Here is an 18,853-nt window from a genome sequence, read left to right as displayed (position 1 = left end):
CACTTGGGAGAGCCATTATACTTCATAGCTGTACTTCACCTTAGTCTTGGTTACAGCGTATGTAGATAAGACCTTTGCTTCTATGGGCCAGCTAGTTTTAGTGCAGGGTAACTAACTGCATGCAGAACCAAGCCACAGCCAGTCTTCAAGCTTCTCAGTAAGGGGAGATGCAGTGGGACTTAAAAGCCAGATGTGGTCTTAAAAGGCACAGTTCCCTGTGCTGCTGAAGCTGTTTAGGGCTAGAACAGAGCAGCTGCAATGGGAAGCTCCCTGCAGGTTGAGTGCTATCAAAATCCATCTTGTCTTGTAGGTCACAAGCTATGGCCCACTCTGAAGAGTGCTGTAACACAGAGGAGAGGGAAAAAAATATCCTTGAGTCTCATGGATTTCATAGTGTAACACTATAGTAAGATGCAGGAGAGAAACAACGCTAAGGATGTTTTCCTTGTTTATAATTCAGCACCGAGCAATAGCGAATACCATCTCAAGCCAGGTATTAATGTCCTTCATAGCTTAAGTATTTAAACCAGCTTTTTTAACCTAGACTTGTCATCTCAATCACAAGACTCAGGGCTTGATTTCATTTTTATTTTGAAAGCAAGTTGGGAAAGTTTACAAAACCTGACCAAGAAAAAAATTATGAAAATATTTAACTGGATTCATCTTTGGTTACTTCTTATTGCAGTTCCAATGAACCATACACCATTTCTAGAGTTCCAAAAAGTCAAAAGGTCAATCAACATAAAAATGAGACGTGCTTTCTTTACATAGTCATAAATATCCGCAATATTAGAAAAGTCGTGTTGCAAAGATTCTTTTTCTGGCAGTGTTAACTTACTATTATACACAGGCTACAAACTTCTTCCTAAGCCTTTAATTACAAGTTGAGCTATTTACAGACTGCAAAATATTAAGACGTAAAACTCCTTCATAAATACGAAAATAGATCATCTCGCAAAGGTCTTTATACTTAATCAAATATCTGGCTGCCCCTCCTCCCCAAAACAAAAAAAAGGTTATTTGTTTTGCATAGAAATGTAGTGACATGCAATATAAACAATAGCATTAAGTGCAAACAGGAATTATTCAAGTCTCTTTAGTCGTACTGGCAAAAAAATACCAATGTTCTGTTACACATAATACATCAATACCTCTCTGACAAGTCTACTACAGCCCCTTGTCTGCACTGCTTTAGAGGGGCAGCAATTCACATGCATTTTCTTAGTTGCATTCGATCAACCTGCAACCACCACAAAAATAGCTTATAACAGACATTTAAATGAATTCAACATAGAAAGATTTAAAGTGAATTAAAAACATCTTTGATCTCTTCAGGGAACCTAGCAATGTGTAGAAAGTGTTTTAAAAGAGCAAGAACTGCTCCTATAAGAAAGTCACAAATCATGATAAAATCCAATCACAATAAAACTTTGTTACATCACTATAAAACAAGCAGTTTGCTGACCATGTTTATATTCATGTTCAGCAGTAGCTGTCAGAAAATGGCCCCCTGTAGAAAAGCACCCTCAGGCAGAAAACCTACGAGTAGTTACTAGGTGGAATCTAGATTCAGCTTTACACCACCTAAGGGTGAGACGTAGTGAGTGCCAGCTGCATCCAGACCCTTGGAAACACTGGGGTTTAGCAAGCACTTACCTAGTTCTAAATAGCCTTTTACTCCAGTTTCATACAAAAGCCTCTTTTCCCATGCAGACCAAGAATCCAGGAAAGGCCTGAGCTGCTATCCCTTGGTGTTTCTGACAGCCACCTCAGTACAAAGAGCTAGAGAAGTTGATAGATGTGCCCTGTACATGTCAGCTGGCTGTGCTTAGAGTGGACACTTAAGAAAAAGTGTTAGCCATGCTGCTTTGTAAGAGACCTGTTCAGGGCCCAGAAACATTTTAAGAGACTCTGGTGTAAGAAAAGATATGAGGTCACTGTGATGGGTGCCACAGAGGTACCCCAAGGCTGACTGCATAGGTTTTGCAGTCAGTGTCAGAGAGGGCAACATGCTTCGTGATGAGGTGTCAGTGTTGACAACCAGGGCAAATACAAGCCACAGAGCAGCCAGAGCGTGTGTGTGCTCTCCAATGAGGCCGTAGGCAATTGGAACGTGCTGGACAGCTTCCTCGCAGCCTGGTGATCCAGAAGTAAACTATTCCTTATTATTGCTTGTTTGTCTGAAGTCACACACCTAAAATGCATTTTGTGACAACAGAAGCTGGTGCTGACAGTTTCCCTCCTGAAAGATTACAATTGTATAAACGATAAAAAGAGGGGAAAAACTAAAATAAAACACAGGCACCATGCAGGCTGCTAGCTGGCAATTTGAGTTGTGCTAACCCTGCCCTCAAAGGAAGTTACATGCACACAGTGCCAGCCATACAAGCTGTTCTGCACTCTGCAGACACCAGTCCCGCAGACAGGATACACAAGACAGGCTATTCTACAGATGAGCACCTTCAAGAGGCAGGGAGGTGTGGGCCAAAAGGGGTGATGCTGGAAAGCACAGGCATTTTCTCTTTCACACTGCTCACAGCTTCCTAATCTCCATGGACTGTGCTGAGTAACTCTGAAACACTGGTTCTCATTTAATTCTTCACAGCTGCTGCCAAGGGATAACTGCTGCTCAGGTTAACACATACTTCACAAGAGGAAGTCGTAACTCAGAATAGTTACCTGCACCTCTGAAAGATAAGCAACTCAGCCGATAAAGAACTAAGGCTTTCTCCATCTTCAAGATAGGCAGAGTAGGTATAGTCTTGCTTCCATCAGAGAGTAGCTGACATTTTTCCTCCTTACAAGTGCGCCGGAAGAGAGTGTAACAGACTACCTGGGTGAAATTCTGGGCTCCACTGCATGACCACTGCTCAGCAGGCGTGCAATGCATACCTCAGTTAGGAATGATAATAACAGGTTAAAAAAAAAAATAATTTACAAATCCTGTCTTGTTAGGACAATGATAGGATAAAAGGGCAGGATGCTGCACAAACTATCACAGACCAAGCTTTCTCATACATCGCATCTCAGAGCTGGTATCTCTGATGCTGGCTCCAGCAAGCAGCATTAAAGCTTATGCTGCTGCTTCTGTCACATGTACCTGCTGGTGGAGAGAAGAAAAAGAAGAAAAAAAATTAAACCAGAAAAAGATCATCCTATTCAGTGTCAGGAGAAGCCAATGAAGACAACAGCTTCTTTCTGCAGGATTAAAAAAAGGTTCATTTGGGACAAGCTGATTTTCTTCAGTTTGACAAATCAAAACTCTTCTGTGAGCTTACTGTCTATCCTCTCCAAGAGCACTTGTGTGGCTGCAACACTGCTGGCTTCCCCTGAGCAGAGGATTCCTGTCCTCTTTCAAGAAGTCTAGTTTTAAATAAGGAGCCTTCATTACTGCAGCAATATTATCAATGAGATGGGATGTCATACCAGAGAGGGAGGTGAATGTGACCCTTCCACCTTAGTGGTAGAAGTCAACTGTGATGTAGATACTGTATTTAACTATTCTGCAGAAACAGATCATGATGTCCACTCAGCTCTTCAGAGGCAAGAGCCCACACCCAAAAGCTCTTTACAACTGCTACTTTCAGGGACAGTTTCTCCAGAAGGCCAGAAATTACAATGTCTGGAACATGGCTCTCCTCTTGTGCCCTGGGCAAATCTTCCTCCACATTTGGGTTGAGGCACATGAAGAGCTGTACAAGGACAGTGGTGCTTACCACATCCTGCCTCCCTGCACTGACCTATACACACCACTACCAAATCCCAAGGGAAAATGAAATGCCAAGGAACAGATTTTTCTTATCAATCACAAAGTACTTATGTGACTCAGCCTGCAGATTGCAACCAGCATGAGGGGTTTTGGTTTTGCTGCTTTTGAAAGAAGAGTTTAACACTGCAGCAGCATTCACAGCATCTCTGGGACCAGAGAGCATTCCTATCTGCTCAACATAGCTCTGAAAGATCTCTGTGCCTGTTTCTAAAACAGAGGCTCTGACTCACATGCACTGCTGCAGAATGTTAATGCAAAGTATGCAGGGGTAGATATCTGCTCTAAGAGCAGGTGGTCAGTCAGAGGAAGAAGGAAAAACTTCCTACCCAACATGGAGCTTAAGGCCTTGAAATGCTCCATGCTGGAATCCAGGTTAAAACTGTTTACATGGTGCCTGCTCTGGCTGCTACCTTTTGGAAGGACTGTGGGGCCCACATGGCCATTCTGGCTGGAGTAGTTCCCCCTCCTAATGCAAATCAGGGAAGAGAATAAGCACAATTTGAAATAAAGTTAAAATTATCAGTCTCTCCAGACACTAGCTGCAGCTATCTGTTTGACAGCTAGTTTCTAACCATCTGCTGAGTCTCTTTCAAATGTGAAGCCCAGCACTACAGAAAAACAAAGGTTTAAGTGACTGGGAACAACTGTTCCCTCAAGGACACGCTCAGTTTGAGCCCTCTGTTCATATATCACAAGCTGACTGTGTGCTGCCACTTGCTGAGATGTTGGAAGATGTCTGAGACAATGGGGCAGGACTGTCCCCATCCTGCTCCCTGAAGGGCCATGCCTCTCTCTTCAGTTCAGTAGAAGAACTAATACTGAAGAGAGGCTTTGTAGTCTCTAGCAGAGTATTTTTCAGCAGGTCATCTTCCACCTCCATCTCTTCAGAAGGGACACAACCTGCAAACACTTGTGAGGAGCCATGTCCCTCAGAGTTCACTGAATTCTCAGTTGGGAGCTTTTTGTAAGGTAGCGGCTCAGGCTGGGCCAGCACTAATGGCTGATTACATGCTGGATCTCCACATGTGTTCTCAACGGGGCAAAACCCATTTTCCTCCTGGGCCACTGGCCCATCTGAACAGTCCATATCTTCATCTTGTCCTGGTACAGGAAGAAATCCTGACCTGTGAGGCTTGGCTTGAAAGGGAGGAATCTCTGACACACCATATTTACTGCTGCTGAGGAGTTTTTGCCGAACCTCTGCACCCAGCTGGATTGGGTCACACCTGCTGACAGTTGAAGACAGTCCCCCAAACAGTCCATATTCCTTGTGTGGCAGTTCAGGAGAGAGCGGAAGTGATCTGCATCTCCTCCCAGGAAGAAGGGAGGTTTCTTGCCAGTCTGTGCTATAGGCCTGCCGGAACTGGGACTGGCTGGCTTTCAAGCTCCCACCTGCCTCTGGAGAATGTAAGTCAAACACAAGAGAAATCACCGACTTGCTTGGCATGTCAAAGAACTTGACCTTCCCCCCTTTGAGGTCCTCCCGGGCACTGAAGGGATTCACTTTCCGGCCTAACCCTTTGTTAGGCGTATAGTAGGGGTCCTGCACATTGATCTTCCTGGAAGGCTTGCGGGAGAAGATATCAGACTGGCTGCGTGACAACCAGATATTCCGACGTGGACGGGGTGACTTTGGTGGGATCTTATCATCCAGGGAACTCAAACGTTTTACTCCTGGTCCTTTTTCAATTGACCCTGAGTAGAAGAAGAGAAATACTCTTAGCTTAAAGGAGCTATATACCTGCATGTCTGCTCCCTCACAGAGCCTTCATGACGGCTGTAAAGAAGAAGCTGCATTTCTGATATTCCAAAGCATCTTCCATAAACACATTTGCTCATTCCTTACAAACACAAGCACATTCTCTTCTCCTCAATGTACTACTGGTTTCAAACATGGCGATTTGCCCTGTCCATAGCTTTTAAATGCAAGGCAGTTGAAACTGCTTTTAAGTATTCTCTCCTCCTTACTAATGCATTAAGCCAATTAAAAGTCATCTTGAAGACTTGAGGAAATGTAAATTCATTTAATGCCATCTTGCTTACCTTGGCTGAAAACTGAACTGCTTCTTTTCATTTTATGATCAAATCTGCTACCCACATTATGGGGAATGCTAACCTCGCAAGACATAATTGTCTTCAGAAAAAACAGAGGAAAGGAAACTGTACACAAGTTTGGTAGGAATGAGGAAGACTCTCCCTCTTCTATCCAAACCCTGTACTTCAGGGCCCCTTCAAACCCCCTCGCTGCCAGTACACTGACACAGCAGAGATGGCACAGGGTGGTCATGGAGGAGAAAAATTTGCATGTTTCTAGATTTACCATCCTGGCTTCCAGCAGAGATTGCCCAAGATCTGTCAATGATACTGACCATGAAAGAGAACAAATACAAAACATAGTTGCCAAAGGAACTGGGACTTTTTCACCCTGACGGGAAAAGTCTAAGACTAAAATAAATGATGTATCACTAGAACAGGATTGAAAAACTGTAATTGTTTAGGACAAGATGCTAACTCCTTGGGTGCTTGAAACATGCATCTGCCATTGGTTCTCCAAGTGTCTCTTAAAGAGCTGTGGTAGAGCAATAGCAAGCTGATAGAAAGAAGTGATATATGCTTTTGATTACCATTTCCAGAATAAGTACATACAGATTTTCACTTTTCCCTTTAAATACTGCCACAGTTTAGGCTGTAGTCGCTCCATCTAGGAAAGACTATGTAAGTCAAAGCACAGTACGTAACACTTCTTCAAGATGATGCACATTTGACATGCATTCCAAAGGGAGAATGCCAGGAAAATAAAAAGAAAAAAGAAAGAACAAGCCAAAAAAACCCAGCAACAACAAAAAATTATTTCCTTTTGAACTCACACGTCTTTAAGATGCTTTCCAGGTGAGGGAGAATTAGTACATGTATGCGCTCCATGTAGTTTGAAATACAGAACTTATTTCAATCTATAACCATATTACAGATAGACAGATATGTATAGATATATTGCATACTTATACATACACAATATGAGAAACTATTTTTATCGCACTCTAAATTTCCAGTGCCAGAAGTCTACTAACATAAAAGATGCCCAAGTCAGAACATGCCCCTGCCTCCAAGAACTGCTTGCAGTTTGCTCCCAGCACCAGGTGGCACTAGGCAGCTTCAGAGAAAGCCCTTCACGGCCAGCATTCCCAAGCAGATCTGGGATTCAGCTTTTCCCCAGTCTAGGTACTTTATAATACCTTTGCCTCTTCTCTGCTCTTCCTCCTGAAGGAAGTTAAGAAGCATCTAAGAATTACATGTAACATACACCAAAGAAATTATGTATATGCACTAAGTATGGCAGGGGCAAAGCAAAAGTTCATGAACTTTCGTGTACTATTTACCAACTTACAAAACCATTCCCCAAATGAATTCTAAACTTCCCCTCTAGAGCTTGTGGGCAGAATCTTTTGAGGCACTTTAAGAAACAGCTGTTTGTTTTACCTAAAGGACACTCTGCACTGCAAAGAATGTAGCACTGTTCCAGAATAATTTTCAGGCTTTGAGTAAAATCATTCACAAGCTATAAATAGTACCATATATAGCCAAAATCCCAGTTTTCAAATATGAACCAGTGTTCATAGCCTGCAGCAATGTTTGTGCAATACAGACACTTACCTTTGGGTTTTCTTTCACTGTTGTCAAGGTTCAAAAACTTTCTCTCTCTCTCCGTGTCCTCATTTCTCAGGCGGTTTAAAATACCCTCCAGTGTTTTGACAATATCAGAGAAGGAAGGACGCAACTTTGGATCCATCTGTGAATGCACACAAATCAAGAGAGTTCATGTGGGTTTGTCCAGGCTGTTCTTACTTACACAGTGGACAGATAGAGGGATAACCTGAAGGAACTGAGGAAATTCAAGACTGGTTTAAGAAGTGTATTGTCATTGCAAAAGAAATAAAGCAGGGGAAAAGTAGTATTCTATCCTAGTTTAAAATCTCTCATTTTGTGTTCAAGTTGTAAACACTCCATGAAGAAGATGCATTTTAAATTGAAAAGGTGAAAAGCTGTTAGATTCGGGGTTTGCAAGAGGGGGGTTGTTGTTTGTTTGTTTGAAAAAACTTTGATAGTTCAAGGATTTCTTTCTGGACTCCTAAATTATCAGTCAGAGATTATAAATCAACATTATTTCAAAAGGATTAAAGTCTGTGATTCTTCGATGCTCTCCTTGTGGCTTTAATTAAGACCTACTTAAATCGCATTGCTGATTTTGAAGTTTAAAATGTATCATCTCTCCATCTGTTAATGAAGCTTACTGGGTGTACTGGTCTGTCTTGTGGGGAGCAAGATTGCTTATATCATTTGAGAAAGTAATACAGTAGCAAATAATCCATCTTTGCCAAAGTAAAATATCCCCCCCCCCAGGCATCAGTATGCATTCCATTTGTATTTATCAGTATATATTTTATTTATTCACCCTAGTAGGAATGGATCTCTAAACTAAGTCCAACCCTAAAATTACACTAGAAGGCAAGCAGCTCAATGCAAGTAGTAACTTAGAAGGTATCCCTTCATTTTGAACATTGACCCTGTATACATGTTACAGGTTTACTACTGTAGGTAGCAATGTCTAATTCAGCAGCTGAAAGCTAACGTCATTACACTATTAAAAAAGATTCTGCTTGAGCCAATTCCTGTTTCCAGCCCTCCAAAGGCTTTTTCAGAGCAAAGAAGCCCAGGCAGATTTCACCCCAAGTACAAAGGGAACAGTGGTGCTTTGTACACAGCAAACCCTAAAGACCTCCCTGATACTGCTTTGCAGGTCCTACAAGATGAATCTTCCTGAAGACAACTGGTATGATCAGCAATGCCAGAACACCTTCTAGCAACACAGGGTAAAGGGCTAAGAATTCATGTACACAGTAGTAAAAAACAAACCATACTTGAAAAGCTCAAGACCAGCAAAAAAGTTGTTCTAATGCAGCAGCTGGAATTTCCTCGCATAAAAAAACCCATCTTTTTCTGCTTTCCTTATTTCACTGAAAGAGTAGGGCAGGGGCAGCACAAACGCACACACTCTGTACTCTGGCAAACTTACTAATTTGGGAAGCTTAGGGAGTTGTTGCAAGCTACGGAAGTAAGAAGAGTTCTCTGGCTATTTTAATTTGGTTAGGTAAGATCCAGGACAAGAGAAACAATGGAGAAGGAACTTAGAGCAACATTTGCCTCTTCCATCCCTGAGCAGTCTGGATTCTGCTCAAATGGAATAGAAGGTTTTCCCTCAAGGCAGCAGCTGCCCACAGCTCAGCTTATGCTGGTAAGCTTTTTGCATGATGTTACATTATGAAGTTGATGAGTGTTCACACAAGTAAGCTTATAGTTGATAGGCAGCCTTAAGTTTTAGACTTCCCTGCATGTACCCAAGTACTTTATAACAGTAAATTGAAGAAATTTTAATCCACTATTTGTACATGTCAGCTTTTACTGGTTTTCTTAGGCTGCTCTTAACCCCCAGGGCTTTGTACATTAGTTCAGCTAATCAGCTGAGCTATACAGTTTACACTTTGTTGACCTAAATAATAAAAAGTTATATAAACATCCATGTCTAAAAGCAAATTATCACACAGATCACCTATTACTGAAGCACACTTAGGAAGGTATAAGAAAGCCTTATCAGTTCACTACCTTTTTTTTTCTTACTAGGTAAGTGGTGAGTGAATTATAGCATGCCCCACACTGAAATCAGCATATTAATGGCTTGATCACAAGACAGTAATTTCCACTTCAGTTCAGGGAAAGGACGTTTATTATACAGGAGCAGAAGTTGGCAGTAATCAGTCAGAGAAAAAATGTTCTCTGAACACAGCAAATTCATACATGAGAATATAAGATCAGTCACTTGCCTTTCTTCATAAGTAGTTTTACTCTGAATTTGACTTGTGCTGAAAAACTGCCTTGAATCATGCACCATGTGTGTGGATGCAGTACGATTTCGGGAGTCTGCAGGTGGGAGCTGAGATTTCCAAAGTCAAATCCTACCTCCAGCCAAACCCTTTAGTGCTTACGTAGTCAAAACACTTCATAAACATGAGTCACATGTACCACTGTCCTGCTGAAGCAAGCTGCACTGCACTAAGGTGAGATCAGAGGAGTGAAGTAGTTTGTCCAGAAGAAGTTCCATAAATATTCTTAGAATTAAATTATGCTATCTTGTGTCAAGAGTGGCAGTCACCCCCACCTGCTCACATCCTGACCTCTACACGATTCCCCTTGAGCATGTGCATTTGTACTAATACAAAGTAAAGAGAGAGCTCAAGACAAAAATAAGCATCAAGAGCATGGAGAGATGAAACTTTTCTTATAAACACTTGCACACAGTGCAGGTATTGGCTCCAGTGTGGCCTCACTGCAGAGCCCTGGTCATAGTTTTGTTCAGTAATATTTTTAGAAGTTGCCTCAACTTAAGTTGTGCAAACCGGACATTCCCAACCTCAGCTGAATCGGGTGGAAGCTCAGGTTCTCTTACTTCATAGAAACTGGTTTACTATACAAAGGCACTAGCAACCTCTGTTATGGGATAATGCATAAGAGATCTACCTCCTTGGAATTTTCACAGGAGGAGCCATGAAAGTGTGCGCTATATCATAATTTTACTTGAATAATGGGGAGAATATTTACTCCATACAGCACATTGCCTATAGCCCTACTGATATTCAATCATTTGGGTCCAAGTTTGCTTTTTTGGAACACAGGTTCATCCCACTTTCCAAACAAGGCATCATATAGACTTTAAAAGTAGTTTAGTGCCTGCTCTTGATTCTGGAAAGGGTTTTTTTGTAAGGGCATGTAGGGATAAGACAAAGGGGAATGAATGGCTTTAAACTGAAAGAGGGTAGCTTTACATTAGATACTGGGAAGACTTTCATCCCTGTGAGGCAGTGGCACAGGCTGCCCAGAGAAGCTGTGGCTGCCCCATCCATGGCAGTGTTCAAGACCAGGTTGAAGGGGGCTTGGAGCAACCTGGTCTAGTGGAAGGTGTCGCTGCCCATGGCAGGGGGGGTTGAAAGGAGATGATCTTTAAGGTCCCTTCCAACTCACACTTCTGTGTGTGTGTGTGTGTGTGCATGCGTGCGTGTGTCCGTGCGTGATTTGTCTCCTCTGTTTGTGAGAACAACTCAGAATTCTTTCTTCATGGCTCAATAGGTCTGTTCACAATAACAGCTGGATTTTTGTGAGCCAGAGGGCCAGCCAGTGTCAATAGCATACAACTGGTTATGATCAGCCTGAGCAGCCTGCAAGAAGCTGTTCAGTGTGCCAGACCTGTTTGTTTGGAATGACAGAACACAGAATTACGAAACCATATAAGACAGACCTTTTTGCAAGGAAATGGTTATAAAAACTGTAGAGGACTTTCTGGGTTATCAGTATGTATGCTGCTTTTATAGGTAGGCTCTTCAAGTTTCTTCTGTAAATGCTTTAAGCTCTATCTTCAAAAACCAGAGGGATTTAGAGAACTGCAGTTTTGGTCTCTCCCCTTCAAGTAAGATACTCACATTACAGCAGTTGAAGGCCAGCTGGAGGAAGTCAGGAGGACAGTCTCCCACCATGTGCTGGAAGGCATCATAATCTAATCCAAAATTCTGTATAAACCAGAACATAGCATAGAGATATAAATAAGGTCTGCTATCTGGCCTGAAGCATCTTCTTTTCAGGAGGTCGTATATAGAGTGTTATCAAGAATAACCATGAACACCATCTCTCAGCAGCCATATACAGAGTATTTTGACAAAACTTCATGCACAATCCAAATTGCAGCATTCCCAATGGGGATTACATTATACAAGGTACCTGTTAGAGAATGAGCTGACTTCAAAGCCCATTCTTCTTCCTGGACTCAACTTGAATCCACTGCAGTTGAAATATTGCTTCCAGATCCATACTGGCAACATCTTACATTACGATGTTTCACCCTGGTGACTTTCACCGTGTAAATTAAAAGCCTGCTATAAAACCAGAGGCTTTGCTATGATTAAAATTTATCAATTAAGATAGTTAATTTTGCAGTGGATGTTAGACTGGTAATAAAAATTATCCAGTTCCTTAAATGCACTATAAAATCTGAAGGGCAGGGAAACAAAAGGATCTGTTATTTACTGCAGTTGAAGACCTAAGCAATTTTTCATTTTCAGAACCAGAGGGGGATAGACAATTTGGAAGACCCCCCCCATACAGGGCCAAAAGCTGCCCTGCAGATGGGCCTCAACTAAAAGGCAAGTGAAATAAGAAATATCTGATTTGTCGATTCTAGCTCAGATCCATGGTGCTTAGTACAGTCTGTGCAAAAATAAGGGTGAGCTTATTTTAGCCGCTGCTAGCATAGCTCCTGCCCCTTTCACAAGGAAGGGCTGCTTAGTGCATGCAGTGTGCCAGAAGTGCTCTGCTCCAAAACTGGCAAGAAGTCTACATGAGCTATCACTCTACAAAAGGAAGAGTTTGCGCTGCAATGCTCTCAGTGTTCTGCCAGTTAGGGACAGAAAGGGTTTCCCATGAGGACTGCAGCTGGACAAAGTCTCTGTGAGAGTGTCTTCAGTGAAGCTTCTTACAATAACAGCACAGAAGAAGAGAAGCCTTTTACAGGCAATTTTTAATGTAACACCTATTCATCGTATCTTTGGCAGCAGTGCCAGAAGTTCTAAAGGCCAGCCATTATCATGGCATACTTAACTACCTCCCACTGATGTTATAAACGTAACCACTTACCTCTGTGCGGGGGAGATAGTCTGGATCTGCCTGTATTCTTGCTATAATCTCACACAGAATTATACCATAGGAGAACACATCCGCCTGAGAGAGGAAAAAATATAGGCACATGGTTCAGCTCTGAATACTCAGTGTTCTTATCTGCCACTGTGTTTCTCTTTACCCCAAATGGTTATTGTGAAACAACTAAACCAACGCCACAGCCTTACAACACTAAGCAACTGCATTATAGTGAACATTTTCCGTGCAAAGTAATACATGCTCACAGTAAAGCATTCTTGTTGCACAAATAGCAATAACTTTGTAACTCTTCCAAAAAAAAACAAAAAAAAAAACCAAAAACCAAAACAAAAAAACCCCACCAAACCACTCTTAATTCAGCAGTGTTAAAGAAAAAATCCTTTGCATAAAGAATGGTGCAGTTGCATTTGATGTCTTACAGATGGGAGTAATTAAAAACATAGCAAAAACATGACATGCCTCTTTATCACTGTGGTTAGAAAGATGGGTTTGGAATACACAGGATCACAGCTTATTCAGAATATTAATGCTGGTTTTAAGAAAAACTTCTCACAGTTCAGTACCTCTGACAAAACAGTGTCTTTCCCAAAGCTTGAGATATCTAGTAACACTGCACACCAGCATCCATTTCCATTGAAATTTCCATGACACTTAGTAATCCCTTATCTGACTACACTTGGAGCTGCACAATTCCTCAGGTTTCCACCCACCTGAATTTATCATGTAATAAAATTTAGGAAAACATGGAATACAAGTCTACAGAAGAGAAGCCGACATCCCTCATCCCTTATGTATCAGGCAGGCTTATGTCATCTTTTATGCTGATGAGGTGTGAGACCCGCTTCCTCTTTAGTCCTCCACACCCTAGGGTTAGTGAAGAATGTGGCACCATGGATTTGGGTGCTACATTATTAATTTAGGTCAATTGGAACTGTTAAAAAAGCTTTGAAATGCTAATTATTACATTCATTACTGATTTAGCTACTGCTTTCCTGCAAGTTAAAAGTACCACCAATTAAACAGATTGAGTACTAGTTATAAAAAGGTACAGGATGTGGGCTTTCACACAGAAAAGCTGTGAGAAAATCCTGTGTAAAGAAGAGCTTGATTGAAAATGCTATTTCTAAAATCCAGTGTGATCTGATCCTTCTCTGAAAGAAACATTTCCCAATGCCACAAATAGGAAAATTCAGAAATACCTTTGGAGAACATTTTTAAAGGTATCTTACCTTGAGAAAGGTTGATTTTTTTTTTTTTTATTTTTTAATTAATATAATTACAAAAGTTTCCACACAGACCTTTTACTTCTACCCAGACTTCACTAGTGTATGGTCAGGGAAGCAACCTCACTACATCTCTCGTAAGACTTGTTGTGTTAGGTCAACAAACCATTACCATATTTCTACACGTGGGGAGTTTCAGAATAGAAGTAGCATAACAGTGAATTATGCTAAAGGTCTATTTCCATATAAGAATCCATACCATGAATTTGAAATAGCTATTCAACTATACTCTCTCTTAGTCTGAATGGCCTCAACACAGAAATGTCACAAATTAAAATAACAGTAATTTTAGTAGTATGGAAACTTTTAATCTTGTATACAGCTACTGAAGAGAAACATCTGACAACTGAAGTTCATTTATATCATGTACCTACCTTTTCATTGTAAGGTTCATCTCTGAGAACTTCTGGTGCCATCCAGAAGGGTGAACCCACCACTGGTAACTTCTCACTATACAGATATGGGATAAATGGAGGGAAAAGGAGGAGATAGAGAACGACCATTAATTAAATGCTCAGGCATGCTACTAACTTTCACGTAATTCCAAGTATCTGAGAAGCTTTCACTAGAGGGAATTCAATACAAGTGGGTTCTACAACATACTGTACACTGGTTTCCTACTGGAGTCATGCAATAGCAGGAGGAAAATGTGAAAGAAAAAGAAAGCTTCAATCAGTTACTCATATTTTATTTCCAGTTTCTAAGTGGCTGACCACTTTAAAAAAAACAAATTCTTTTAATGTCATGGCTGTTCAATAGCTTGGTTTCCAAACTCTTGGCAGAGATGGCTCCTTCATTTGTACATAGAAAGGTTTCTGGAAATCAGTTTCAGGCCAGATGTCAAGTTCTCCATTTATGCAGCAAGCCATGCAGGTATCCATCCCTACATGTATACTGATAAGCAGCTCTGAAAGTATTCAGCACAGCCTGCTTGCAAACTGTATTTTTTGTAAGAAGATTGACCAGATGAATCCTTTAACAGGGAAGAACTAGAAGTAATCAGAATAGAGCAGATTTGAAAAATTTGCAGTATTTCTGTATGGCTTAATACTATAGCCTTAAAAAAGGTCTCCAGCTTGTCACCCAGCTGACCCTGAAGGAAAAAAAACATGCAAAAGGCCTCTGAAGGCCTCAAAATAGCACAGCTTGCTAGCCAGCAAACTGGAAACAACAAACTGCATTTGAAAACAGAGGTAAGACTGACATCAAACCAAACAGGTGGCCAACAACAATTCTATTACGTCACCTGTTTTAGTCACAAGCTCTCTTAACTCTAGTTATTACTGTACTCCTGGTTTTCAGGGCATCTCAAAACTGTGATGGATTTGTACAAATACAGCTGAAGCTGTCAGCACTTTAAAGGGCAGAGATTCCACACGAGTGTACAAGGTACACATTGGCTGTACTTAGCGGTAGTTTGGAAATTAAGATGTCTACTGTGTTAAGCTTCTAGATCAGTATTTCATCAACGTTCATGCAAGCCTTCAGACCTCCCAAGACACAGCTTGAGGATATGTGCAGTTTAAAAGCAGTGCATAACTGAGATCAACTTCTATTGTTTTCTTTGCAGTCAAAAGAGCTAGAAGGCTTTTTATTTTAAACAGAAGTACACACTGGAGAAAATCTGACAGCATATTTCACAGCCAGAATACCCTGAAATACACAAGTTAATATACAGAGAGAATAATGAAATCCTTGTCCTTGATCTCCGTAATGGAGGGATGACAAAAGGACTGTTTCGAATTGTGACAATAGCTTGTGACAGTCACCTGTGCATTCCTCACATGAGTAAGATTATAATTTCATCATAGGGAGAGCCAAATGGTGAGTTACTGTTGGACAGTAATTTTAATATCTCTGTTATAAACCTAGATCTTAACAACTAACCCAGAAGTTACAGAGAATAATACTGTAATGGCACTGAATATTGTTTATGAAAATGGAAGAAGCCAATTAAAGTAGTTTGGAATGAAGAGAGGACATTTATTACAAAATCATCCCAATCCAATAATGGCCTCAGGAATCTGGCTCATCAGAGCTTCTGACCTGCAATCACACTGCAGCTCGCACTGTATTTAGATTAGTTCACGTACCTGTGATCAGGAATTTTCTCTGCTAAACCAAAGTCTCCCACTATTGCTGAGTATCCATTCTCATCATGTTTTATTAAGCAGTTCTGTGGAAAAAAAAAATCAAAACAGAAGAGTTATTGTCTGGGCATGAAACCCATACGCCATTTGTTTTATTTATTTTTAATCTGGGACAAAACTGCAAGGTATTGTTTGGAAGACATTCATCTATGAGAAGCTTTTGTCTGAAAGCAACCACCCTTTTCCCCTACCCTCCCCCCTGCACAATCACATGTCTGTCAAACTTAAGATGCTGCAAACAGCATTACACTTGGTTAATAATCCACTTAAAAACTTGCTGAGAAAGCAGGCAGCCACAGGCAGCACGTACCCAGTTAGGTTCCAGCAAGAATTAAGATGATTTAGCTCTCTTACTGCTCAAGTATGCAATACATGCGGTTCACTATGACACCTTCAATTTTCTCTTTACAATTTGCCTGCACCTGACCAGAATACAAGATCAGAGCAGGCTCTAAATGCCTTTGTATATTTTTCTACATTAGCTACTGAAAAGGAACTCACTGCTTTGCAGCAGATTTTCATCAGAAAAGTATATGCAATAACGTTATATGTGCATTTGAAGTCTCAAATAAAATTCTTTATTCTATGGTACATCATAAAACATGATTTAAGGGAAAAGTCTAGTAGGGAAAAGCTGCCTATCTTTTCCATTCAGATGTGCCCTCCACTGTCAGGAAGGAGGGCAATTTAAGGACACACATATAATTCTGTTTTGGCAGCATCACATCACACACAGAGTATTATCCATTTATTTTTGTTACTTATTTAAAACTCTGAGAAATATGCTTTGACCATTCCAGTACCACATTTTTTCTCTTCTTGCCAAGTGAATCGAGAGCTGACTTCCCCAAGTTCTTTTTCTGTCCTGCAATAGGTGCAGCAAGACAGAGAATTCATTCCCTTACCACATGCCTTGCTCTGTATCCTTCTGCAGGCAGTACAATAGCAGTGACAGGCAGCAAAACCACTGCCGACTCCTACAGAGCGGTACCCTGCATTAATTAGCTAAACAGCAGGAAACACTTTCTAGCTTTATTGTGCTTGGATACACAAAAGCCCCTCGCTGACCCCAGAGCATTAGCTTGTCTGCATAATGCAGCTACCAAGAAAAGAGAGTCCCTTGTCTAAAAGATCAAGTTCAGGTCATCACTGTTTACATTATTCAGAGATGATTGTGGCTTAGGCCACGAAGTGAGTTTTCTTCCTGCCAATTAAAAGGTTAAGCAAGCCATCCCTGCCATCATGTAAAGAAAATGCATGCCAGCCTCTTGAAACACATGCCAGGCTCCTCAGAAGCAAAGTTTTACTTGTTTAGCATGACTCAAGTATAGTATGTACAGTTAGTTTGGGGATTCATAAGCATGTACCAAGTTAAATCAACTGGGCTTGCCCAAAGAGCAGCAAAGCTTCTCAGTTACGGGCTTTGTTGTCTTGTATCAAAGAGCACATTCATTCAGCTTGCCTCTGTTTAAACATTTTGTCGCTGTAAGTGGACTTAAAACTGAGAAGGATAAAACTTTTCTGAAAAATCTTACTCAAATGATTCAGATGAGTGGAATTTCACTGCGCACCACACAGAAACAAGTCCATGACCACACCAGAGGTTTTGCAGTGTACAAGAATGCTGATACTATTTTATGCAGCAAATTACCTGGTTATTTTCTGCCACAGATTTGTCTTGAATTAAAGATTATTTGTAATTCACCCTTTTTTAAAGGAAATCTCTATGATTCATAAAAGAGCTAGCTTTATAATCTAGATTTCCCTCTTGTGTTAGCTTTAATTATGCACATTTTGTTCATTTTGAGCAGCAAGACAGTAGTAATTCATTTTACCTTCTGGGGTTTGTGGATTAGGTCTATTTGCCAATAACCCCTGGTGTCCAAAATTTCAGGGGAACATTTAAATCCAGGCTAAGAACCATTTTCAACAAAATATTTCTACTGACCTCGAGATCTGCAATACTTTTATGGACTGCTTTGACACCAAAAGGAGGCTTAAATATAACATCCTGACAGCAAATTTTTCTTCACCTTCTTACCATTATACAATCACATCCCATTAGACAGCAATACATCACTAATTGAAGATGAACAATCTCACCCCACACCAAGCCCCAGGCAGTCTCAGCTCTCAGGTACAGCACTGAACTATCATACAAGTAGCTTATTCCTGGATAAATCATAAACCAATAGCACATCCCATCTAGCTACCAAGTAATGCTACCTGACAGATGTGAGCTCCTTCCCAGATGAGCAGGAGCTGCCTGCAGCAAAGCTAGGCTCCCTTTCAGTTGCAGCCATTCAAGAAACCGAACAGAGTGGACACCACACTACTGTGGGGTCCAGAGGTGGTGCAGGGCACACCATGACAAGGCAATAGCGGAAACATTGGGCAACATTTCTGCTATAAAGTACTGATCAATTGTTCTGCCATGGTGGGCTGCACAATATTAAATGACATGAAGAAGGAAGCTAAACTATTCTCTCTCATTAGTGGAAGCTTGTCTTTTGTCTGCATACGAAGAAGTGCTGAGTGTGAATTTAAATTCATTAGGATATATACAAGAGTGACTTTTTTATTCACACTTAAACCAGACATGGGCAGGTGACATGCACCAGTCAAAAAAATGCTAGTATCACTACAAATACTCACTGTAGTAAAGCTGAACTGCTTTGGGTTGGAAGGGACCTTAAAGTTCATCCAACCCCCCTGCCATGGGCAGGGACACCTTCCACTAGACCAGGTTGCCCCAAGCCCCATCCAACCTGGCCTTGAACACTGCCAGGAATGGGGCAGCCACAGCTTGTCTGGGCAACCTGTACCAGTGCCTCACCACCCTCACAGTAAAGAATTTCTTCCTTATATCTAATCTAATTTCCTGTTTGTCAGTTTAA

General features: G+C 41.1%; 1 protein-coding gene across 1 annotated transcript in view; it reads right to left on the bottom strand.

The window, feature by feature from the left end:
• Positions 1-492: 492 nt before the first annotated feature.
• TESK2 (testis associated actin remodelling kinase 2) overlaps positions 493-18,853 on the bottom strand; it is an 87,136-nt gene continuing 68,775 nt past the window's right edge. Inside the window, exons 6-11 of the mRNA XM_080623795.1 lie at positions 15,900-15,982; positions 14,181-14,256; positions 12,503-12,586; positions 11,296-11,382; positions 7,421-7,556; positions 493-5,464 (exon numbers count right to left, since the gene is read on the bottom strand). Of these exons, the coding sequence (XP_080479921.1) occupies positions 4,452-5,464; positions 7,421-7,556; positions 11,296-11,382; positions 12,503-12,586; positions 14,181-14,256; positions 15,900-15,982 (1,479 nt within the window). The 3' untranslated portion in view covers positions 493-4,451. The remainder of the gene's footprint in view (positions 5,465-7,420; positions 7,557-11,295; positions 11,383-12,502; positions 12,587-14,180; positions 14,257-15,899; positions 15,983-18,853) is intronic.

The sequence above is a fragment of the Psittacula echo genome (assembly GCF_963264785.1).
Source record: "Psittacula echo genome assembly, chromosome: 7".
Taxonomy (NCBI): domain Eukaryota; kingdom Metazoa; phylum Chordata; class Aves; order Psittaciformes; family Psittacidae; genus Psittacula; species Psittacula echo.
This window is presented reverse-complemented; position numbering and strand designations above follow the sequence as displayed.